Source organism: Trematosphaeria pertusa (genome assembly GCF_010094035.1).
Source record: "Trematosphaeria pertusa strain CBS 122368 unplaced genomic scaffold BU26scaffold_22, whole genome shotgun sequence".
Taxonomy (NCBI): Eukaryota; Fungi; Ascomycota; class Dothideomycetes; order Pleosporales; family Trematosphaeriaceae; genus Trematosphaeria; species Trematosphaeria pertusa.
Genome location: NW_022987233.1, coordinates 192,675 through 214,268, shown reverse-complemented (window position 1 = coordinate 214,268; position 21,594 = coordinate 192,675). Strand labels below are relative to the sequence as shown.

The following is a 21,594-nucleotide window of genomic DNA, read 5'->3' as shown; positions in this document are numbered from 1 at the left end:
AAGCGGCTGGATCATCATCCTCGCAGTCATATACCACAAGTGTATCTCACGGAGACACGGCCAGTCACTAAGCTCTGCCGCACCATTGCCGAAGTCATTTTCAAACTCCTTGATAAAGTAGCCTTCTCGAATAGCATCCCCAACGATGTCCATCTGCAAGCCGAATGGTTGGATGTCGCAGCATTAGCGACCCATTGTCATATTTCGCGCAAATACAACTCGCGCCCCCGTCGCGAACGTAGAGTTGACGCAATCGGGATATCTTCTGGAGTATGACGTTCCAACGGGCGTGCGCTAGGGCGTGCACGACATGATGCGACCCGAAACGACTGAGTCACTGCTCATTCACCAAAGGCCCCCACCCAGTGCCGTTACTGGACTCTCCCCTACCTTTAATAGAGAAGATATATAATATATACGCAAGCCTAAATACACCTTCTTCCTTGTCTTCCATAACCCTTTCGATATTCGCAAACCACTGCTCCACAGCCTGTGTGGTGGCCACCGACGTCCTGACGAACAACCCCGGATTCGATTCTCCCATGGAAAACTGTTCCTGGATACCTTCAGCTCCCTAAACAAAATGAAAGAATATTTTGATCCGAGCGTGCCTATCTCTTCGAGAGCCTAAGATCGGCCATGTCAGCGACTCCAACTTGATAAAGAGCCTCGGAGGGTCCGAGCACCTGAGGCGACAGCAACATGCAAGTGGACGCATTCTTCTCTCTATTACTGTAGCTAGTTTCTGTATTGTAAGGGTATATCACTCGAGGTCTCTCGACTGAGGAGCCCTCATCCCTCGTCCAGTTCAGCGCCGTGAATCGTGCTTCTACTCATACAGAGAATCCACGTACGGCTTCAGGCCGAACAAGCCAAACTCGACCGCCTCTTCAGTGCGGATCGTCCGACTCCCCTGTCCCTGCACCAGATTAACCCAAGCATCGAATAGCTCGCTCGCGGTCTCCTTCGTCAAACCCTTCTCGCTCAACTCAGGATCGGAAGCCACGGCCGGCTCAAGACCAGCAACACCTCCGAATACTATTAGTAGGTGCTTGAACTCCGATGGGAGTTGCCCCACGCCCTTTGGCTTCTTGGGAGACCGAGGAGCGATGGCATCCGGGAGCACGGAGGTTAGAGGTACACCACGTTCTGAAGTGCCGATTGTGACGTCGTAGCCGTTTTCGAATTCGCACTCGGCGAGAACGTTTGTGAGCGACGTGGCGCGGCGGACGTTGTAGCCCCAGTAATATCCCTCCTCTTCGCGCGGTGCGGAAGGAGCGACAGCATCGACTCCTAAGGTCTCGCATTCCTCTTTGCTAAGGTTTGGCCATGAAGGTGGTTCGACTGCATCTGTGAACTTGAGTGTAACGCGCGTTGCTGGGTCAAGTTTGAATGGGATCTTGACCGGGTAGGGTAGGCCGCATTTGACATAAGTCCATTGCTGTTGATTAGAAGCATCCTGTTTCGCCTTGCTCTTCTTGAGCTTCGATTTCGAGGGAGATATAGACTTGGGGTTTGCCGGACCTAGCGACACGCCCTCCCGATACTGACACCACTCATGGCTTTTCATGTGATGCGGCATGTCCAGGCTCGGCAGAAGCCCCACCCATTTCAGATTCTGGTGTTGTAAGAATAAGCTAACTCTCGAGTCCTTGGCGTCCATGCGTATATATGGCGGGCATTCAGCGTAGCTTAGAACGTGGTAGAGGAACAGGTCCGGATACTGCCAAGGCTGATCTGCTTCGTCGATCGAAGATAGAATGTCTTCTTTGCTCTTGCTCCTGCCTCTGTACCTGGTGTCGATGTAGTTGGGAATGGTGGACGGATCGTCATCGAAGATCACAATCTCATCAACGCAAAAGACGGCTGCAGCGCGGGCAATACGTCCCGCCAGGAGAGTCTTGAGGTCGGGCTTCTGGACGCTGAGTAAGTTAGTGAGTTGTCGAGCACCGCATGGCAGGGAAAATGGATCACAGCTTACTTCGCAATGATGCTTCCCGGGACAGCAATACTCAGCGTCCAATCTCTTCCCTTGACGGGCTTGAACAACGCAGACGGCTTCGACGTATGCAGCTCTTTCGCTTGCTCCGCCTTATCACTCCTTGTCTCCGGCCTGCCTTCACTCCGCCTCTTTTTTGTCGGCGGCTCCTGATCCCAGTTCGCCACTGGGCTCTTGTGCTGAGGCGACGCATCCCTCATAGTCTCGTCCTCGTCCTCGTCCTGGGTGCAATTCTGATGGAGGACCACCGAGGCTTTGCGCTTCTGTCTGGATTTAGCTGAGGGCTGATTAGCATCATGGGAATACATACCTTAGATTTCTTCGCTTTCCCGGGCTCAGGCACCTTGCTCAGCGTTGGGCGTGCCCTTACGGCAATCGTGTCGCGTTCAGTCATTGCGATTTTGGGAGGCAGAGATGTCGGCTCTTCCGCAGGCGCTCCTCTCCCGGGCTTGGTGAGTGTCCTGTTGCAGCTCGTCGGAGCTTTCGAAGCGCCGTCAACAGTTCTGACAGCTCGTGACGTTGTCGGGTCCGCGATTGAAGTTGACAATCAAAAAGTGAAGGTGGAAAATTTCCCCGCGCGTACATCTGATCCCGCGTGGGCCGCGCATTATCGCGAAACAGCGGATCCCTGCAAGTGAGCTAGTCCCCAGAGGGTCGGAGCGTAAGGCTGCCGCATCCTTCGAGGCTTTGACGACGGCGCAGCAACAGCTTTGCCTCGCACCACAACGCGCTGCTTGCGAAGCATATACCTGTCCTCTCTCCTCTAAAGCACTCGCAATCACACTTTTGACCCGACTGCAGCAAGCAAGCAACCACCCCATCATGGCCGACAAGTTCGTCTACCCACCCGATCAACCCGACCCCCCAGCACTCTAGCTAACACCCGCCAGCAAATCTCAATCTCTCCTCCACCGCACCGGCGACACGCTCTTCACCTTCGTCGCTCTCTACCTCACCACGCTCTTCAGCCTCGACACCTGGGCGGCCGCCCGCGGCTCGCCGTATCGCGCCCCCGGCAGCACCAACACCTACTTCCGGCCCGCCAACACACCCCCGCCACCCGACAGCTACCAAGGGGGCATGCATGGACGCGGAAATGCCGGGCCGAGGACTGGAGGAGACGAGAGCAGAAGGAGAGATGTGGGCCGGGTTCCGGGGGCGAGGGATTCGCGACCACCGATGCAGCTGTGGGGGACGGCAAGCTGTGGGGCGTGTATGGGCTGAGGGACTGGAGATGGGGCGGGAGAGGATGGGTGGAATATGGCATACAAACGAGTAGTGTGGCTGGTTGAAGAGCTGTTAGGGTGCCCTATACGCTCTGGATGAGTACATGGCGGACACACCTTCAAGGCGGGCTTTCTACAAACGGGCAGGACACAAGGCGAGAGTTCGATGGATTGGAGTACATGATACTTGAACCGCTACGACTTTCGATTCTGGTAGAGGAGCAATATATACAAACCCTTGTGGCTACCAACAGCAGTCTGCGCATAGGGAGCTCCCCACAAAGAGTCGTACGGAAGCATTTGCGCCATATGTTCTCGCTAAATACGAATACGCAACTAAAACCCTCCACAGTTTTGAGAAAACCAAGAGCGAATGCACAAGCGGATACCAAGCTCCGGACGGGCTAAGTCAGCAACCCTCCAAGCGCCTTACATTCGGATCACAATCATTCCCCTTTCCAACCGCCGTCGAGCCTCCCTACTACTAGCTCTGCATGTCTGGACGCGGAATCATACACGTGGGATGCATGCTGACAATGCCGAGAGCAGAGAGAATCGGGGATAGCATCGGCCCGCACCGTCCATAAACGCGCAGATAGTGTGCTGAGATAAGGCACACTGCCCGCAGAGAGCGCTCAGTCATTTTCACAAATCCCGCGGGCGGGCGGGTAATTGAATGGAGCCGGGAGTGCGGTAGATGGCGGAAGTACTGGATGCTTATTTCCGGACCGCTGTGGGAGAGCTGTTGGCGCTAGATCTGGAGGGTCGATACAGGGTCTGCGTCGTTGGTGAGGTTGAACTGAGACATTTGGGTTGGGAATTGGCGCCTTGGGGTAGGGGGAGCGGCCCGAGGTTGGATGCTGCTTCCTCAGTGCAGATGCCGCCCTGCGTAGGTACCGAAGGCCGCCATTTTGCTGGTGATTCTAAAGCATGGAGGATCTCATTGCAATTGATGCCAGGATACTCCATAGCAGCGTGTGGAACGTTGCCCTCGGCCCCCTATATCTCCCTCTGGGACATCAGCACCGCACTCCACCAACACTCGCCCTGCGCATTTAACACCCATTCCATCTCCACCAAGACCACATGCAGTGATTTATACCGCAAATTAGCCAGTAATGTACAGCACATATGCGGTCCCCATGCAGGGAGCGCCAGATAGAGATCTGACTCATGCGGGTGCATGCAGTGCGAAAACGGCGCCGGATTGGAGGAAATTGGGGTACTTCTAGAAGAGAGCCCCCTAAACCCGCGAAAGTGAGCCCATTCTTGCGCAAGTCTCTCTCCGGGCCATGATGCCCGTTCCCCAGGTTCAAGTGTTGGGATATCGCGGTGGTTTCAGATGGGCCGGGTCAAGAAGGATCAGAGAGCCGTGGGGAGCGTAACTTGGGTCTAGAGTCTAGGTAGCATGGCAGCATTGTCGAAACTGCGATGTTGGTTCCTTGGATGCCGTTCCGGACCGTGTTGATGGGCGGATTGTATAATAAGATGTAGATCTTCACAGTCCACCCTGCTCGGGTTCGGGAAAGCTAGGCTCATCTTTGGAGCGAGCACGCTGGCGCTGATCTCCAGCATCATCGGGCATCTGCGCTGGCGAACTGAAGCCGGAGTCGAGTGCGGAACAGGGGGTATACTCCAACAGCCTGAGCGGGCCGCATACCCCCATGCAGCGGTGGCAGTAGCAATTCCAGAACACGAAGTAACGTAGTTGCAAACGTCCAAGGAGGAAACAGAAAGATGAAGTGCGAATAGTCTTTTCGAAGACCCATGGTAGTGCTGGTACAGGAGCGCCCCGTGCACCGGCTGGACCCCCGCCAAGCTTTCATCAGCCGTGCTATGGGAGGACGAGCTTCGCGTGTGGCTCACCGCCAGCGTGGCTGAACTCGGAAAACTATCATAGACCCGAAATAGACTAGACTGATAGGCTCAAGCACGTGGACCGCAATGCAACAGCATGATGGCGATGGCACTCTCGACTTCTCTAAGCACTGAATCTTATGTGCTTCGGACGTTTCGACTTAACTCCGCTCTGGGCTGGAAGCCATGGCGACCTCTCGGACTATACCCGAGAAGGTTGACCGAGGCAGGGTTCGCGAAAGGATCGTCGAACTCTGAAAAGACCGGACAGGTGGAGTTAGTAGAGACTTTAAGACTACTGTCGGGTTCTTCTGCCGATTGCTGCTATTGGGCGGATGTATGGAGTTGCATGCGAAGTTGCCCTAGGCGAAGGGAGGAGGAACGAACGCTAAGAAGCTGGAGTCATCATGGTCGAGCCGGCTGAATACGGTGTGGTAAAGTGAGCTTGGGAGGAAATGCATGAGCTGTACTCCGTAACTTACAGCTGTTCCTGAAACATGAGCCTTTGGGGCTGGGTGATTGGGCGGTGAGAGGGTGTTTTTACACCACGCTGGCTTAGTGCTGACAACAGCTGTTGAATTCGGGGCACCCGACGGTCACAGGGCTGGCGTACCCATCTTATACGGAAATTCAGCTTCGCGGATAGCAGCCCCGCCGGATTTGTTCCCGACATCTTGACCAGTGGCAAAGACGCTGTCAGATGAACCGGTGCGAAAATAAGCTCTCCATCGTCTGTGATCACCCCCGCGATTTCCGCCGTGTCTCTTCTCCATGTAGGTCGGGGAGGAAGAGTCGAGGAAGACAGCGTAAGGCCTCGTAAGGCCCTTTGAGGGTGTGTCATGCTGGCAATCTCTCCAGCCACGTCCCAAATGCCATGCTCATCAGACGCTTCCTAGGGGCGATGATGCTTGCGAAGCTGCAGTCAGCACGTCGCACCCGCGTAGTGGAAAGGAGGAGCATTAGGGTTCTCAGCGTGAGATGCGTGGCCGCCCGCTATGCCGCGCAGCCCCAGCAGTGGAACCGTCGCCTGCCCGTCACCAAACTCGCTGTTGTGCGGTCGGGAAAGCGATGAGTTGCGCGTAGCCTCGCAGGGCTGATCAATCCTTCGCTCTGTTTCGACTTTCCGATACGCCTCCGAGCGGTAGATGCTAATTTGCGTCCATTCTGCGCATGCATGCGGCGGCGACGACGACATGCCTACTAAGCAACGCGTGCTGCAGCGTTGGAAGACCCGCCCCAAGCCGTTCTCCCTCAACGACGGGGCCGCTGCACGGGCTGCTGGCGCCAGGACAAGGGTGGCATCGACGGCCCTGTAGGATTGGGGCCCAGAAAGAGGATGAACGTGCACGAAGCTTCCCCCAACCCAGCAGGCGGGTGGATATAAGCCTAGATCTCAGCTCGTCGTATTATAATATAGGCCCGCGCCCGCCTCCCAAGGCCGATCTGTTGCTCGCCCTATTCTTCCCCCACGGCACCTTGGTGTTGCTCGTGAAGGCATCGTCTCGCCGGCTTACTGCCTCCTGCTGTTACACGCCCGACCCGACCGCCATGGACTACTCGTACTTCAGCGCAGCGCCGCAGCCCTACCACTTCATGGGCATGCCGCCAAACGGCTTCCCGCACGCCGGAACTGGAGTCGACCCGGAGACAATTCGCAGCATTGTACGTTCTTGCGGCCTCGATCAGCGCTGCGGACCCCGCATGGTCCCTTGACTAATCAATACCCGTTGCACAGGAACCCTTCGACACCTCGCTGATCCCCACCTCCTACGATGCCTTCCCATTCAATCCGCCCGCCCTGCCTACACCGGGCTCGCCAGACCCGACCGTAGCACAAACGCCCATGCCCGTCGGCAGCGTCGACAGCGGAATCGGCGGAGAAGTAGAGGACAGCCGGGCCAGCCGGACACGGAGTAGCTCAGAGGAGAAGGAGGCCGGGCTGACGCCGGCCCAGAGCAGGCGGAAGGCGCAGAACCGGGCAGCGTATGTACCTGCTGTTCCCGTACTCGTGTGTTGTATCGCGAGTTGAGTTGTTGCTGACCCCGCCCGCAACCACAGCCAGCGCGCCTTCCGCGAGCGCAAAGAGCGCCACGTGAAGGAGCTCGAGGCGAAGCTCTCCGCCCTCGAGTCCAGCACGCACTCCCTACAGTCCGACAACGAGCGCCTGAAGCTGCAGCTGCAGCGCGTCCGCACCGAGAACGAGATCCTGCGCGCCACCAGCGGCCACTCGCCCACCTCCTCGCGCCCCGTCTCCGCCACCTACCCCTCGCCCGGCGCACACCTCCCCGACGACGAGGCCGACGACGCCTCCTACAACGTGCAGTCGCTGCCCAACGGCAGCGTGGTAAACAGCGCCGACAAGGAGCACGCCGCGTCTCGCCGGAAGACCACCAAGGCGCGCGAGATTCCCGCCGCCCAGACCTGGGACCTCATCCAGTCGCATCCCCTGGTCAAGCAGGGCCTCGTCGACATCGCCGACGTGTGCGAACGCCTGAAGGGCGCGGCGAAGTGCGACGGGCATGGGCCCGTGTTTGAAGAGAGCACAGTGTGGGCGGCGATTGAGAGTTCGCGGAGAAGCGGCGGCGACGAGCTGATTTAATCCGTCCGGCCCCTAGGATCAGGGATGGATAGATACACAGGAGTTTGGAGGTCACTTTTTATACCCGTTCATGACTGTAGTTTTGAAGTCATTTTCCTTGGGTAAGGGAAGCCTTACGATGACGGACGGCGTTCGAGTGCGATTGATGCGGTCCAAGCTTACTACTCGACTTGACCTGGGGACTTATTTTGCTTTCTGGGAGAGAAGAATGAAGACGGGCACGGAAAAGTCGTTTCAAGGCGACACCACGATTACCGCGACAGCACGCAGCAATCAGAGTAGACGGAATACAATCCTCGAACTACCTATCGACAACTCAGTCCCACATTCTCCCATCTGTTCCCAAACCTCATCCTCGGCGTCATCGTTCAACTTTTTGTACAGCAATTTTACAAGCGCCCCCACGAACTTTCTATGCAAATAACTTATGGACGCTTCGTCCATCGAATTTCGAGAACCTCTCTACGCATTCCAACTCCGAACCCACAGCTCGCCACCACAGCATACCTACCTACCTCACAAGCATTCCTACACCATTTCTCCCGGCGGAGCGGAGATCAGGCCTCACCCCACCAAAGTGTCTTTACAATTCCATACCCGCAAGTCCATCCGGCAACTTTCCGTTTGAAGACGCTTCGTCACCGACGGCGAACATGCGAGCGTGCTTGTACTAAAGTCGATAGTCCCGATTTACAGCTGCAGCATGTGCACCAATGGACAAGAGATAGTACATAGGAAGCAAGAGCGGACACGATTGTCGAACCGCGATGCGAAAGGACAATCGAAGTCAATTATACTAAGGACTAGCGCGTATAGCGGATCGTGCCGTCTATAGGACTCACTTCCGGGGGGGCCTACGTTTTTGGTATTTGGAGCTTATTGTAGTAGAAGGCTCTTGTTCAGAATTCGCTATCTATTTTACTCCCTTCATGAGCCTGAAGGCCCCGATAATGTTTGCAATGGCGCCATAGAACGCAGGAAGGAACAGAGCCGCCATCTCGTGTCAACGAGCTGAAAAGTCCCTCCCAGGCCGTTCAATCCAGTACAGTCGCTGAAAGCCGTTTAGTTTTGGGTTCGGAAATAAGAGGCCAAGAAACAAGAAAGGAGGAATCATTCACATCCTAGAGAACCACTAACCGGCGGACTATCACTGTGCAAATACACAAGCCAATTGAAGTACATCGGTGTGGATCCATCACGACCCTCCGAACTCATGGCGGGGTTTGGACAGCAAGTCGTCCAGATAAGGCCGTGGCAGTCCAACAAAGGCGTTGCAGGAACCCAATTGGCTGTAGACGTTGGGTACACCGCTTAATGTCGTAAACCGCTATTCTCCCTATCCGACAAAGATCGACACGTGGGGCGTGTAGTGGGCATTCGGGCCTTGCGCCCGACAGGAGGCGCACAGCGACGAAGCCACAAGGTTGCATTCTGCGCGCCCGCATTTTGGGCCTCTTCTCTGGCGCGGGGCGCTAGACGTCAAAGACGTGGAGCGCGGCGTGAGGGCTGTTGCCTTGGGGGCCCGAATCGTGGCGGATAGAACGAAATGCGACATGCTGGAAGCAACCGAGAATCCCTGCTCGTGCAGCGGCGCTATCGTGGCTGGCCCTGTATGGGCTCCGAAGTCAGCAGCCTTCGAAGCATGTCAGCCCGGCCAAAGTTGTATGGGGGCAGTTATCTAAGCCGCTATCGACAGGGGTGGCTCTTAGATAATCCTCTTTCCCCTTCCAGTAGGCGGATCCGTTCGATGGTGGTGCGTTGGGGAGACTAAGCAAGGCGGGCACGGCGGGGTAAATGCTGTTTCGGCTGCACGAGGGCTAGATTGGAATTGCATTGTCCATTCATATGACCGGGACGGTTTCTGACGGCGTGCCGTGGTGCATATACTCCACCTCGCTCAATCCTCCTCGCGCCCTACCAGTAATTCAGTGTGCTTGCCCGATAATAGTGCTACCGCACCATCTTGTGGGGCTTCCTCAGACGTAGACTTCAGTCGCACCGGGTCTCCATGAAATGGCCGCAACTCTCTAGCGTTCGGATGCCCTGTGCTCACACCGATCGCTTTGCTGTGGCACTCGATGGGCTGGTGTTGAGTGCGGCATTGAGCCAATCGACACGAACGAGTCTATTCTCAGTCCCAGTCGCTATCCTCGTCATCCCCACTAGGCCGCCCTTGCCTTATCTTGCTCGAGCTAGCCTCTTCTTCGGTTTTCCGCTGCAGGCGTGGGTCGCCTACTCGCACTGCACCTACATCCACGAGGAGCTTCTGGAGATCTGTTACAGTTAGCGTGCAAAGTCAGTATGGGAATCGAGCAATGGCGGTTTTAGCTATTGGATGAAAGCCAAACCAACATCAGTCACGGCACACAGGGGTGGACCGTTTCAGGGGATCCCTGTGCCCAGCTGCCAGTTCACGATCCCGCACCCGGGCGGTATATCGGCTGAAGAAAACGTGCTCACCTTCTGCACTTGTGTGCGTCCCGCGTAGCTCGCGCAGCGTCACCAGCTGCTTCTTGATGTCACCATCCTTGTAGACGAGCACAGTCGGCGTGTTCTTGTCGGGATACCCTTCGATGCAGAGATCCGCGCGCATCTGGCAGAACTTTATGTCCCCAAAGCGCCGAGCCAGTTCCCTCCAGATCTCAATCATAACGCGGGTCTCAACGTTGGTGCCCTGAGATGAGGTAAGGAGCACTAGCACGTAGGCCTTGCTCGAAACCTCAGTAACGTCTCTTGAGTAGTCCGGCTTCTGAAGGTGGTACACCTGGTTGTACACAGATGCCGAGGTGATTGTGGACAGCTCCTCTAATCGCTTTTTCCTGCAGAGAGTTAGGCAACCACACCCACGCATCGGCGGGGTTCGTCAAAATACCGGTATTGTTCGAGAAACTCTTCGTCCTCCTCGTCCTCTAGCTCCGCCAGCTCATCCAGGTCCTTGCCCTCCAGTCGGTTTTCGTGCGCTAATCGGCGTGCCTCCTCCAAGGCTTCCTCGATCATGGGCGTTGGCGAGGGTGGCTTCTCGGGTATAATGCCATGCTTCCGGAGGATGTCGTTCCTATGCCGAACCCCGTCAGCGACGGGCCACAGCATGCGTTGCAGGAATCAGCTTACCATTCTGTGTCTGCATTCGGGTCGTCGACGGGTACGTTAACGGGAACGTCTGGCATCTGCATGGTCGCGGGTTCTTGGTGGGCGAGGGCCGCCAAGGGCTCGAAGAGGCAGTAACTAGGAGAGCTTTGATGTTCTTCAAAGGGTCCGAGGGCGAATCGCAGTGCGAACTGGTTTCCCCTGGAGGCCGGAGAGTGGTAAAGTGCAAATGAAGCACTCTGAAGCTGCAGACCGGAAATATGCAGTTGTTGCCTGACAGATGCTGACGACGACACGATGCCTGACGTTGCTGCGAAACTTTTGCAGGCGCCGGGGTCAAGCTTTCCAGCCTTGCTTTACCCCACTCCCGCCACCTTCCTATTCGGGAACAGTCCACCTACCATCCTCCGAACGACAATTGGCGGCGATTTGGAATCTCTGCGGAATGATATGAAAGTGCACTCCGAACGGAGGTAGGCGACGATGAGGAAGCCACGGCAATACTTCTCGATAGCGGGGGAAATGGAGGCATTACCTAGGTCCAGCGCGTACGGTAACATTCGTAAAGAAAATAACCATGTGTACATTAAATAAGCAGCCCACGTCAATGAAGTATACCCAGGTACCAATCTACGCATAGTAAAGGATCGACTGAATTTAGAAGCGAACAAGCAGATTCTAGAGCGGATCTCGAACGGGTGATTCCGGCCCTCCTCCTAACACACCCCTTCTCCAAATCAACAGTGTAGCAATTTAGTCTCTATCTCCAACTCCATCTATCCTGTGCATCTTCGTAACGAATAGTAGTCACCACTTAGAAGAACTTCCCCTTCTTCTTAGCCTCGTCCGTCTGCTCTAAGACCCTCTCAGAGTCCGGGTCTTCGTACGGTTCCACGTAGCGGGTATGAGGGATGGGACGGTCCAATGCGTCGAAGCGGTGTCCTTTGACCCTTGAAAGAATGTATAGAGTGGCAAGGCGGAGACCGCAAGCACCAAAGCCCCACAGCAGGCCTCCAATAGGAGCTGCCACGAATGCCCCTAAATAGCGTCAGAAGACTCGTTATAGATGGAGGTGGCGCTTACCAAAAGCGCTCCAGTCATTCGCATATAGACCGTTTTCAAGTAGGATCAAGTTTCCGGCCGAGGTAGTATCGCCCTTAAAGTACACCAGGCCGAACAGGAAAACGGAGAATATGCCACCCAGTCCACCCACAACGAAGTCGAAGCCTCGCCACCAGTAGAACTTGTCAGAGAGGCCGATAACTAGGCATGGAATAACGGACGCGCTGACGAGGTCGCTGATCAGGAAAATTTGGAGGATGTCCGGACTCTTGAGCGCGACGACGACGACCGGTACGATTAGTATCACGACCAGCAGTCGAATGATCCACAGGCTAAGCTTGTTTCGGAAAAGGTCATTGCTGCCGGTGGAGATGATGGCAGATTGGAGACTGTCAAACGCTGCAGTCGAAAGCGAAACGGTCATGACCAAGATGACGCCTACGACCCACGCTGGCAGCTGCGCAAGGAGAAGGAAAAAGGCAAGGTATCCATTGTCCGCATCGCCAAGGGGCCAGGCTCCCGACCATGCAGCGAGCAACCCGCTGATGCCAACGAGCGTCAGGATAATGCAAACTGCAACGCTTGCTATAGTAACTCCGATCCAGAGGTCTTTGTCAGTCCGGGAGGCGAATGTGCGCATCCAGAAGCCCGAAATGAAGAAGTCGTTGGTGAGAATGGCAACTGGAAGAATATAGATAAGCTGCCATCCAAGTAGACTGGAGTTGAGAAACCCGGATTCCTTGATCAAGCTGCGGTCGATGTGCGTTTCAGCGCCAACTGATATGACTCCGAGGATAATGAGGCCCACGACCATGGCCCCTTGGATGTTGTCCGTGATGAAAGACACTTTAAATCCGCCGAGTGCTGTACCACGTTAGAGAAATCTACGTTCTAAAAGCCGACGCGATAACGTACAGGTGTATATTGTCGTTACAGCGCATTCAACAATGACTGCTGGAAGCCCGTCCAGCCCTGTCAGAGCGGTGATGATCTGTTGAAGTCCCGAGAGTTCGGCCACCATGTAGAGGAATATGGTGATCAGCGTGCAGAGGCTGAGGAACAAGCCGGCGATTGCTCCATATCGCTGTCTCGTCCATTCTGTGAGGACGAATCCTTCCGGGCATTTGCGCCTAATGATCGGTCCGAGCAGGCCAAAGATCAAGAGAGGTAAGGAAGATGACAGCGCATAGACCACCACTCCCTGGACCCCACAGATCGTGGCGATCTCGGGGTAGGTAAAGAGAATCCCGGATCCAAGAGCTATTTGTTAAGAGTTCCTAGGTTAGCGCCTGAATACAGCGAAGGGGTCAAGGGGAGTAGCGGCAGCACGTTCCTCACGCAAGTATTATCTTGATCGAGTTCATACGGTACTTCTCAGCTTCGCCTCAAGTGGACTGGGATGCTTCAAAGCGCGTCTGAAGCACTCCAGGTCCAATCTTGGCTCGGCGCCCGCAGTGTAGCCGCACAGAAGACCTACTCTCATAGTGCTTCACTCTTCCTTTCCTAGGGTGAAGGTAGTGGAGTCGCCGCTATGAGAGCAGCTTCTGCGAGAGATCTCAAATACGAACCTTGATGAGTCTCATGACTCGACCAGCCGTGCCGTTGCGCATCTCGATGAACTCGTACAATGCCGTGATACCGATGCTGCCGCTGCCCTTTACGCGTGAAGCGTTGCACGGATGCACTCACCCGACGCGATGAAGTTAAGAGCAAGCGGGATGCCTGTCAAATGTCAGCCTTTGTGCCACCAAGCTGGATGGGTTCTCGCTGGAAGGGCTTGCGGGGTCCCGGGGCAAACGTGAAGCCCGCAACCCGGACGAAATATATCTGGTTTCCCACCCTTTTGCGACTTGTTGCTCGACAGCCATTCTGTCTTTGACTGGTGTCGCAGCCGCCATGCGATGTAGCAACCGACGACCCTTGCGAATTGGTTAGCTTATCGTCGCCGCTTCGAAACGATACACCCACAAGAATGCGCCGTAGGTCAGATAGATGATGGCGTTCGACGCTTGAGTTGAAGGAACGCCCATGATGATATCGACTGCAGAATTTGCGCGATATCCAGGTGGGCGGGAATGCAGCCTTTAAGGCTGGGAGCTGTGGTTCGCCAATTTGTTTTTCCTCACCCCGCGCTGTCCAGGCTAGGAAGCTATTAAGCCCGAAGTTACATCACTAGCGCAATTGCGGGATGCTCTCCGTTAGAATGACAAAATTTTCTAGAAAGTGGATTGCTCATGGTCGCAAGGTGGACGGGCATTGGGTGCAACACAGTCCGCAGTTCGTAACTCATCGTGTGATCGGTATTACTTTTGTTATCTTAGCTTACTGATTCACTGGATGTAAGGTCGCACAGGCGAAACCGTGAGGGAAATCGCAGAACAGCGTTGATATCAAGTAATGTGTCGGAACGTGAAAGGCATGCCAAGTTCGTGGTAAGATTGAAGCTCCGTGGAAGTATGGACAGGTTAAAGCTACGAACAAATATCAAGGAGAAAGGTCCCTCGGTGAGCAGACCAACAGAAACACCAAATTGCTCCTGAACGCACCGCTATGCCTCCTGGCGAAAAGGAAATGCCTCAAACGCGGACTACCTCCTCCTCCGAGGCGTTACTCGTGATCTCGTGATATCGCGTGATGCTTCGGCTTGACGCGTGGATTGAGTTTGGCAGAGAGTATGTCCGCGGGCGATGGTTACCACGCGTGGCGGTCCCAGTTCGGATCTTGCGAAACGATCAGTATCCCATCCGCAGCTATGCGGTAACTGCCACCGACCTTGTACAAACGCCGCCAGCACCTTGCTACCCGTCTGTAGCAGCGGATGGCCCACCACGATCTGCAAGAAGCGCTGCAGCCCCTCCCTCCGATGCTCTATTACATCGTCCGAAAACCTATTTGTAAGGACTTTGCCAGGCAGCGGCGGTATCGTCACGCGCGCCGATTCGCGCTCTAGGATATCTCGAAACGCCTCGAACTCGCTATATCGACGGCGGACGGAGGAAGACTTGAGCTTGAAGGCCGGGATGTTCGTGCGCATAACAATCTCGTAAGTGGTATACATGCCCCGGCCGACGCCGTGGGTCATGGGGTTGCGGACCTGCGCATGGGATGAGACACGGAGCTCTGGCGGGGTGTGGAGGGGTGTGGAGGGGTAGTGGCCGTTACCTCTATTTCGAGGAAGTTCTCGGGCGGGCCGTAGAGCTCCTCGAAAGACTGCTGGCGTGCATCCGGCAGCGACTGCATCGTGAGGTTGAGTTGTGAACAGTGCTTGGAGGCGGAGGCCGGGCGCGCGATTAATGGCGAGGGGTAGATGGCGGGGCTAGGCATAAACGGGTGATGCAGAGCAGATCACGTGCAGGGCGCGAGTCTCGCAAGCTGGCTTACGTAACCGCGGGCCACGACTCTACCAGAAAGTAGGTAAATACGCCCGCCGCTGCTGCTGCTGAAATCATTGAATCGACCTAGCTTTGGAAGCTATGCAATTATTCTACAGTATTTTCCTGCCGAGGCAGATGAAGGAAAACCATGCGTAGTGATAAAAAGCCCCCTATTTTTTGGCCTTTTCTTCAAATTTGATTATATACGCCCACTGCACTATGCAAATGCCTTCGGAACCTGTCGTCCTCGCCCTTTCAGTTTCTCCACCTCCAGAACGCTCGATTCCAAGATCAAGAATCTTGGCTTTCGACTGCCATTTCTGCATTCGGTTCTGTGTGGCGCGTCCAAAAGGCAGCCCACTCGTCAAGTATTCCTTACTTTAGTGCTTCGCCACCACTATTCGTCTTACTACAGTGTATCATTTGCTGAACTGGCGAGTTCCATAATCGGAAAGGGATTGATCAAGTTTGCGAAAAGCGATACAAGCCAAGCTGTTCAGCCTTGTCGGAGAGTCTAGTCTTCGGTAGGACTCTTGCTTAGAGATAATCTCATGTCGGTTCTGCATCGCTACGGATAGCAGGACCAGATTGAGAAGGCTAAACGAAGCGTGTCTTGGTTGTCTGTTGGCTACCCCTCTTGTAAGAGGAGGTGCTGGAATCATTGAAATTGACCTAGCTCTTGAAGCTCTGCAATTATTCTTGTAAGAGGAGGATGTATACTAGCGGAAATATTAGTGCTTGCCGTGCCCTATATCATTTTGCTGCTCTGTACAGTACATAATGCAACCACCGAAATGGTGACCTAGACTCATCGAAGTCTTCACAACGCTTTTGCAGGAAGTGCTGGGCTCCAGGCTCCTAAACAATGCTTGACGGGCAGAAGACTTTGATGCTGCTGCCACACAAGCACCTGTATCTATAATCTCTTGGCTACAGCATATGCCAGGCAATCATCGCACTGGGACGACATGACGGTAATGTGTAAGCATATTGTCGATCATTGTGAGTGACTACACAACGCTATCCATCTCTGTCCTTCCAACTGTAAAAAGTTTCAAAGTTCTCTTTGTGATAGTTATCTACAACAAACACAATGTCGCAACCCCTCGCAAAACACTGACACCATTGTTCATCATCTCTAGAATAATGTATACTCAGCCCTGATTCTTCTATTTAAACAGGTCTCTAGTCTACTCTACTACCTCCATCCACACACACACACAAAACCAAACCAAACCAAATCAAATACTAACTATCTAACCATGGCACCCAAAAAAATCCAAGCCGCCAGGAAAGAGCTCGAGAAAATCTGCGAAGCAGCCGCAGCTCTGACCCGACCGCGCGAAAAGCTCCTGGCAGATGCAAAGGAAAACCTCGCAGACGTATCCGACCTACGCGATCTTCTGTCCAAGCACACACAGCTCCTAGACCCCACGGAAGCGCTCTCCACGTTCTTCCGCGAAGCGGTCGACTCACTCAAGAAGACGGTGAAAGAAGCGCTAGCAAACGCAAAGGCCAATGACAACCTGCCGGAATTCAAGAAGGAGAAGTGGTACACAGACCACCAAGAACTGCTCGACGACTTGGCCAACGAGAACACGTCGCTGTCGACCGTCAAGACGGAGCTCAAGCACTACATTTCCGACCTGGAGCGCGTGGTCGCGCGGCTGGAAAAGACGGCGAAGGCGGCGGCGCAGGGGCAAAAGAAGAAGACTGCGGCTGCTGGCAGCGGGAGCAAGCAAGCGGAGCCACTAGTGGAATTGGAGGCCAACCTGCCGTCGGCGCAAGACTGGAGCGCAACGGGGACTATGTCACAATTCGAAGACACTGCGCCCTCTCGCATCGAAGCACATCCCCCACCATCCTCCTATCACACTCCAAACGCGCCTCCCCAGGAACATTACGCGCAAGCACTAACGCCCCCAAGCCACGCCATCCAGCACGCTGCCAGCGTGTCGTCGGCGTCCTCGCAGCACGACCTCTCGATGCGCGAGCTCACCGAGAAGATCGCCAAGCTCAATCACAAAGTGGAAGAACTCAAGAGCGAGAAGAAAGAGTACAAGAAGAAGTACCAGGAGCAAAAGAAGCTGACGGCAACGGCTGAGGCGGAGGTTCAGCGTCTCAAGGAAAGCACTTCCCGCGGTGAGCTGAACCAAGAACAGCAAAAGGCCATCGCAAAGGCAGAGGCTAACCACCAGGAGCTGCTCCAGCTAGTTAGGCAAGGCTTCTCGGACGTGACTATCGAGATTCTAAGGTCGACGCGACACTAGCTGGCTAGCTAGCTTAATCGTAAGCGCTACCATAAAAATTAAATATCCTTTAACATAGAGACTGAATCTTACCTACTATTTACAATATAGATCTATTCTAACTTACCTTTCTACTAATTAAACGGTATTCACATGTGCATGCAAGCATTGCGATAGAGACGTGATATCAATTATTTCATGTCAACTATAATACACTACGCAGAAGGGATTTTTGTCCACGATCCCATGGCAAAAGTCATAACATCTGAAAGGCATTCTTCCATTAGCCATGCCGGGATATCATCGTCGACCATCCATCATCCATCTCCTCCATCGTGCGGTCAGAGTGGTTTAACCGTAGGTGCGGTCGCCGCCGTACGTCTTGGACCCGTCCCGATCAGCGTCGACGCGAGGATCCATCTTGTTCATGAGGTTCGACTTATGAGGTCCGGCCGTATCGGGAGCTGATCCAGGACCACCCATGCCAGCCCCGGTCATTCCAGCGCCGGTGTGAGCACCGCCTGTCTGTGCAGTATTGCCGTAGCCATGACCACCCACTCCGGACCCGGTCATACCCGCACCCGTGAGACCATGGCCGGTTTGAGGTCCTCCTGTACCAGAAGTGTTGCCATATCCACCGACTGTGGATGAGTCGACGCGCGGATCAGCCGTGTTGCCCAGATGTGACGAGTGCGGGCCGGTAGGATCACCTCCGGTCGTTCCAGCAAGACCATGACCGGTGCGAGGTCCACCTGTACCAGCAGTGTTGCCATATCCCCCGACTCTAGAGGAGTCAACGCGCGGATCAGCCGTGTTACCCAGGCGAGAGGAGTGAGGGCCGGTCGGATCATTGGCAGTCGTGCCAGTGAGCCCGCCTGCATGGCCGGTGTGAGGTACTCCCGTGCCTGCGGTATGGCCATATTCCTGGCCGCTCGTTCCAGAAGTGTTTCCGTACGTTCCAGTATCTAGAAGAAGGGGCACAGTTAGCGACTTTTCGTTTAAGAAAAGGGGAAGCGGTAGAGGCACTTACTGTCAGAACCCACCCGCGGATCCAGCTTGTTCGCCAGTCGGCTGTTATGTGGGCCCGATGGGTCAGAGCCAGTAGCACCCGTCGTTTCGTGCGAGCGGTAGCCTCCGGTTGAGGCAATGTTTCCGGCTCCAGGATCCGTTCCATACCCGCCGCCCGTGGCGCGTGTATTTCCAATACCTCCAGAATAGTCGCTATCGACCCGCGGATCGGCCTTGTTGGTCATATGCGATGAGTGAGGGCCAGACGGATCAGTCCCGTATCCACCACCCATGGCGTGCGTGTTCCCGGAACCTCCGTGAACGTTACTATCGATGCGAGGATCGGCTGTATTTGCCATGTGCGAAGAATGAGGCCCGGACGGATCTGTGGGTGGTCAGCGAGCATGTTCAAGCGGGTTTGGTGATGGGCCGTAAGGAATAAGACAACGTACCACCTCCATAATTACCATGAGTGGTGCCCGTGGTGCCCGTGGTGCCCGTGGTGTTGGAGTGAGCGGAGTCTTTGTGCAAGACCTGCTCGACCTTCTGCTTGATCTTCTCCATGTTGACGATGTGGGTCTGTTTGGATTGTTGTTTGAGTGGCTGAGTTGTAGACTTGAGAGCTTGTGCGGGTGTACCGAAGCTGAAGTAGTGCAGTGTTGGAGAATGTTCAATGGCTGTGGATGGAGCGCATTATATAGTTATGTGAGTCTGCTTCTCAACATACGTCATACTGAAATCCATCAGCAGACCTGCCTTCGAGCAGTCGCTACGGTGAAGCTTCTGTAGCGCACTACCCTCACCCTTTCCCAGAGTATGCAAGCACTAGCCGACACAAACAGGTCCGGGGAAGCACTTTCGTCATTGCAATAGACGCAATCACCTCACCAACCCCCATACGGCATGTCTCCGGAAACTCGCTTTGTCCCGGCCTTTCGATATTGCGCAAGCCCACGAGGATGCAGGGTATGCGGGTATGCGCCACAGACGTTGTCCCCATGCGGGAGGGTCCACCGCCACATGCGGCTAGTGCCCGGCCGCAAGTAGCTTAGTTTCAACGGTGTATATTTCTCCGTGGCCGTGCCTGTGGCTGTTGCTGCGTCATAGTGGGAAAGGATCGAAGCTCAACCGTAGCTTCAGGCCTGTTTCTGGACGGGTTTGCATCAGCCTTGTGCTATTCGGTCCGTGCAGCCATGCCGCTTTGATCCGATGTGGCGCAGGAATCAAGGAAAAGTTGGCTTTAGCACACCTGGGCATCACCTGAGGACACTTTGGGCTGAGAGTGCGTCCGTGTCACCCAGATAGGCAAGGACATACAGCTCTTGGCTTTCTAGAGCCATAGATCGGAGACATGTTGGCTTGCTTTGTGTGGAGTCCCAAGAGAACCTAAACTATTATGACGCGGCATGGAATAAGCCGTCGTTGTGCTACCTAGGTACTTATTCTACTCCAGAGGGCCGGGATGTATGTTTTACATCAGACGGACAAGGATTCTGCGCGTCGACGAACGCCTGTGGCTGGTAATGCAGCCCGAAACCGGAAAGGCCCTCAATTGATTGGCATGGGGAATTGGGCCGACCAGCCAGATGCCGGGTCCGCGGTGTGATGGGCGCATGACGTAATGCGGAGTGGGATGTGCACACATCAAACTTTCATTCCAACAACCACGCCATGGCCATTTCTCCGTTAGTCAATTACTCTCCCTAAGATCTACAGTCATCTCTCCTTCGCGCCGATTCAAGTCGAAAATGTCAGACAAGGTCAAGGAAGTCGCGGTGGAGGAGTTCGAGCAGGCGAGAGTTCTCACCAGAGACGCGGTCCGATCAGGCGCGTACCTCTACCCTCTCAAGGTATTGAGCTCGGAATAGTTGACTACGGAAAGTATGCTGATGGGCTCCAGGGTATCGCGTACTTTTTCGTGCACCGCAGCTTATGGCGTCCTCTCACTGCGAAACTCATCCCTACCGTCTCCCTAGGACTGGGTGTGACGGCCTTCATGTTCGCCGTGACCTACGTCCCGCAAGCCGCAGTCCTCACCCTCGTCAATGGCCCGCTCGCCATTGTGACCACGGTCCTCCTCGTCCTCAGCGAGAGTTCGACCATCTTCTCTGTCCTTAGCAAGAACTTCCTCATCGATGATGCGCTCATCGACACCTTTGACGGCACGCTGCTCAGCCGCAACCTCAACTCTCTCGTCTCCACTGAGCGCCAGGTCAAGTCCGGCAATGATCCAATAGGAAACCTCGGCAAGCTTATGAAGAAGCCGTTTGAGCGCTTCACCCCGAAGGCCATCATTCGGTACTTTCTCTACCTGCCGCTGAACATGATTCCGGTCGTAGGCACGGTTCTCTTCGTGCTGCTGCAAGGGCGCAAGTTCGGCCCCACAGCGCATGCGCGGTACTTCCAGCTCAAGCAGATGTCGAAGAGGGACAGGGATGAGTTCGTCGGAAAGAGGAAGGCTGCATACGCCAGGTGAGCTGGGACATCCAATTCGTACGAGTAATTGCTGATTTGAGACAGCTTCGGCGTCCCCGCAGTCCTCCTCGAGCTTGTTCCCATTCTAGGCATATTCTTCGCCTTCACCAACACCGTTGGCGCAGCACTCTGGGCCGCAGACATGGAGCAGAAGAACGCAGGCGGGGAGAACACAACTGCTCCGAATCTGCGCAACCAGGCGGAGTTGGCGAAGAAGTCGGAGTAGTGAGGAAGCGCTCTGCCACACTTCCTCTTTCCTCTAAAATTCCTCTAAATTGTGTGGAGGCTTGATGCTGATGACTTATGCATAAGCCAGTCTGAACCGTATGTTCGGTATGGGCCAAACGGGCGTTATAGATACCCCTGGAAGCCGCCTTGGGCAAAAGGTGATCGTCTCGGTTGGTGATGGGCGAGGCGTTACGGGTTTGTGGATGCTCGAGGACATCGGGACAGTGGAGTATTGCCAGTACACACGGCACGAGGGTCGATAAGGCTTCAGAAGGATTCGCCGGCACGGTGCCATACCTAGAGAGCATATTCCTATCCAATACACATGGATGAATCATTCAGATGGATCTCGCCCGCCTCTTGCCCATTGACATACCCGCAATCATCAAGAGCACACCCAGCGCGAGGCCTCGGGGACCTCAGAAAGTGT

At 54.9% G+C, this 21,594-nt stretch overlaps 11 protein-coding genes across 11 annotated transcripts; 5 read left to right on the top strand and 6 right to left on the bottom strand.

Annotated features, from left to right (window-relative positions):
- Nucleotides 1-829: 829 nt before the first annotated feature.
- On the bottom strand, nucleotides 830-2,199 carry BU26DRAFT_440168 (DUF171-domain-containing protein; the record flags this gene model as incomplete). The annotated part of the gene is made up of 2 exons (XM_033824377.1): nucleotides 830-1,922; nucleotides 1,982-2,199. 2 exons carry the CDS (start codon nucleotides 2,197-2,199, stop codon nucleotides 830-832), a joined length of 1,311 nt encoding a protein of 436 aa, XP_033676741.1.
- A 622-nt stretch (nucleotides 2,200-2,821) lies between these two features.
- On the top strand, nucleotides 2,822-3,223 carry BU26DRAFT_511154 (uncharacterized protein; the record flags this gene model as incomplete). The annotated part of the gene is made up of 2 exons (XM_033827273.1): nucleotides 2,822-2,832; nucleotides 2,890-3,223. 2 exons carry the CDS (start codon nucleotides 2,822-2,824, stop codon nucleotides 3,221-3,223), a joined length of 345 nt encoding a protein of 114 aa, XP_033676740.1.
- A 350-nt stretch (nucleotides 3,224-3,573) lies between these two features.
- On the top strand, nucleotides 3,574-4,502 carry BU26DRAFT_169644 (uncharacterized protein). The gene has a single exon (XM_033820251.1). The coding sequence runs from the start codon at nucleotides 3,923-3,925 to the stop codon at nucleotides 4,385-4,387; it is 465 nt and encodes a 154-aa protein (XP_033676739.1). The 5' UTR covers nucleotides 3,574-3,922; the 3' UTR covers nucleotides 4,388-4,502.
- Nucleotides 4,503-6,630: 2,128 nt separating this feature from the next.
- On the top strand, nucleotides 6,631-7,681 carry BU26DRAFT_571486 (uncharacterized protein; the record flags this gene model as incomplete). Its single annotated transcript, XM_033834140.1, has 3 exons — nucleotides 6,631-6,744; nucleotides 6,818-7,065; nucleotides 7,141-7,681. 3 exons carry the CDS (start codon nucleotides 6,631-6,633, stop codon nucleotides 7,679-7,681), a joined length of 903 nt encoding a protein of 300 aa, XP_033676738.1.
- A 1,788-nt stretch (nucleotides 7,682-9,469) lies between these two features.
- BU26DRAFT_169457 (thioredoxin-like protein) lies at nucleotides 9,470-10,989 on the bottom strand. Its single transcript, XM_033820249.1, has 4 exons — nucleotides 10,793-10,989; nucleotides 10,554-10,736; nucleotides 10,142-10,500; nucleotides 9,470-9,955 (listed from the first exon to the last, which is right to left on the bottom strand). Exons 1-4 carry the CDS (start codon nucleotides 10,852-10,854, stop codon nucleotides 9,813-9,815), a joined length of 747 nt encoding a protein of 248 aa, XP_033676737.1. The 5' UTR covers nucleotides 10,855-10,989; the 3' UTR covers nucleotides 9,470-9,812.
- A 505-nt stretch (nucleotides 10,990-11,494) lies between these two features.
- Nucleotides 11,495-13,092, bottom strand: BU26DRAFT_169464 (uncharacterized protein). The gene is made up of 3 exons (XM_033820250.1): nucleotides 12,746-13,092; nucleotides 11,852-12,694; nucleotides 11,495-11,806 (listed from the first exon to the last, which is right to left on the bottom strand). Exons 1-3 carry the CDS (start codon nucleotides 12,849-12,851, stop codon nucleotides 11,583-11,585), a joined length of 1,173 nt encoding a protein of 390 aa, XP_033676736.1. The 5' UTR covers nucleotides 12,852-13,092; the 3' UTR covers nucleotides 11,495-11,582.
- A 395-nt stretch (nucleotides 13,093-13,487) lies between these two features.
- BU26DRAFT_440245 (uncharacterized protein) lies at nucleotides 13,488-13,860 on the bottom strand (the record flags this gene model as incomplete). Its single annotated transcript, XM_033824381.1, has 3 exons — nucleotides 13,488-13,552; nucleotides 13,670-13,749; nucleotides 13,799-13,860. 3 exons carry the CDS (start codon nucleotides 13,858-13,860, stop codon nucleotides 13,488-13,490), a joined length of 207 nt encoding a protein of 68 aa, XP_033676735.1.
- Nucleotides 13,861-14,023: 163 nt separating this feature from the next.
- Nucleotides 14,024-15,104, bottom strand: BU26DRAFT_524894 (Phox-like protein). The gene is made up of 3 exons (XM_033830380.1): nucleotides 14,993-15,104; nucleotides 14,603-14,924; nucleotides 14,024-14,550 (listed from the first exon to the last, which is right to left on the bottom strand). Exons 1-3 carry the CDS (start codon nucleotides 15,068-15,070, stop codon nucleotides 14,522-14,524), a joined length of 429 nt encoding a protein of 142 aa, XP_033676734.1. The 5' UTR covers nucleotides 15,071-15,104; the 3' UTR covers nucleotides 14,024-14,521.
- A 2,044-nt stretch (nucleotides 15,105-17,148) lies between these two features.
- BU26DRAFT_524893 (uncharacterized protein) lies at nucleotides 17,149-17,558 on the top strand. Its single transcript, XM_033830379.1, has one exon. It carries the CDS (start codon nucleotides 17,190-17,192, stop codon nucleotides 17,472-17,474), a length of 285 nt encoding a protein of 94 aa, XP_033676733.1. The 5' UTR covers nucleotides 17,149-17,189; the 3' UTR covers nucleotides 17,475-17,558.
- A 73-nt stretch (nucleotides 17,559-17,631) lies between these two features.
- BU26DRAFT_524892 (uncharacterized protein) lies at nucleotides 17,632-19,317 on the bottom strand. Its single transcript, XM_033830378.1, has 3 exons — nucleotides 18,914-19,317; nucleotides 18,484-18,846; nucleotides 17,632-18,418 (listed from the first exon to the last, which is right to left on the bottom strand). The coding sequence occupies exons 1-3, from the start codon at nucleotides 19,023-19,025 to the stop codon at nucleotides 17,805-17,807; spliced, it is 1,089 nt and encodes a 362-aa protein (XP_033676732.1). The 5' UTR covers nucleotides 19,026-19,317; the 3' UTR covers nucleotides 17,632-17,804.
- Nucleotides 19,318-20,175: 858 nt separating this feature from the next.
- BU26DRAFT_524891 (uncharacterized protein) lies at nucleotides 20,176-21,507 on the top strand. The gene is made up of 3 exons (XM_033830377.1): nucleotides 20,176-20,311; nucleotides 20,362-20,933; nucleotides 20,982-21,507. Exons 1-3 carry the CDS (start codon nucleotides 20,210-20,212, stop codon nucleotides 21,160-21,162), a joined length of 855 nt encoding a protein of 284 aa, XP_033676731.1. The 5' UTR covers nucleotides 20,176-20,209; the 3' UTR covers nucleotides 21,163-21,507.
- The last annotated feature ends 87 nt before the right edge of the window (nucleotides 21,508-21,594 follow it).

Coding starts and splice junctions, on each gene's coding strand:
- BU26DRAFT_169464 (XM_033820250.1), bottom strand. CDS start 12,851: ATGGTGGCCGAACTCTCGGGACTTCAACAGATCATCACCGCTCTGACA. Junction 12,695..12,745: donor TGTAACGACAATATACACCT/GTACGTTATCGC, acceptor AACGTGGTACAG/CACTCGGCGGATTTAAAGTG. Junction 11,807..11,851: donor GAATGACTGGAGCGCTTTTG/GTAAGCGCCACC, acceptor GACGCTATTTAG/GGGCATTCGTGGCAGCTCCT.
- BU26DRAFT_524893 (XM_033830379.1), top strand. CDS start 17,190: ATGCGCGAGCTCACCGAGAAGATCGCCAAGCTCAATCACAAAGTGGAA.
- BU26DRAFT_524892 (XM_033830378.1), bottom strand. CDS start 19,025: ATGGAGAAGATCAAGCAGAAGGTCGAGCAGGTCTTGCACAAAGACTCC. Junction 18,847..18,913: donor TCATGGTAATTATGGAGGTG/GTACGTTGTCTT, acceptor GACCACCCACAG/ATCCGTCCGGGCCTCATTCT. Junction 18,419..18,483: donor TCCGCGGGTGGGTTCTGACA/GTAAGTGCCTCT, acceptor CCCTTCTTCTAG/ATACTGGAACGTACGGAAAC.
- BU26DRAFT_524891 (XM_033830377.1), top strand. CDS start 20,210: ATGTCAGACAAGGTCAAGGAAGTCGCGGTGGAGGAGTTCGAGCAGGCG. Junction 20,312..20,361: donor CGTACCTCTACCCTCTCAAG/GTATTGAGCTCG, acceptor GATGGGCTCCAG/GGTATCGCGTACTTTTTCGT. Junction 20,934..20,981: donor AGGAAGGCTGCATACGCCAG/GTGAGCTGGGAC, acceptor GATTTGAGACAG/CTTCGGCGTCCCCGCAGTCC.
- BU26DRAFT_524894 (XM_033830380.1), bottom strand. CDS start 15,070: ATGCAGTCGCTGCCGGATGCACGCCAGCAGTCTTTCGAGGAGCTCTAC. Junction 14,925..14,992: donor AGAACTTCCTCGAAATAGAG/GTAACGGCCACT, acceptor TCCCATGCGCAG/GTCCGCAACCCCATGACCCA. Junction 14,551..14,602: donor GCTGGCGGCGTTTGTACAAG/GTCGGTGGCAGT, acceptor TCGTTTCGCAAG/ATCCGAACTGGGACCGCCAC.
- BU26DRAFT_169457 (XM_033820249.1), bottom strand. CDS start 10,854: ATGCAGATGCCAGACGTTCCCGTTAACGTACCCGTCGACGACCCGAAT. Junction 10,737..10,792: donor CCGAATGCAGACACAGAATG/GTAAGCTGATTC, acceptor GGTTCGGCATAG/GAACGACATCCTCCGGAAGC. Junction 10,501..10,553: donor GAGTTTCTCGAACAATACCG/GTATTTTGACGA, acceptor AACTCTCTGCAG/GAAAAAGCGATTAGAGGAGC.
- BU26DRAFT_169644 (XM_033820251.1), top strand. CDS start 3,923: ATGGCGGAAGTACTGGATGCTTATTTCCGGACCGCTGTGGGAGAGCTG.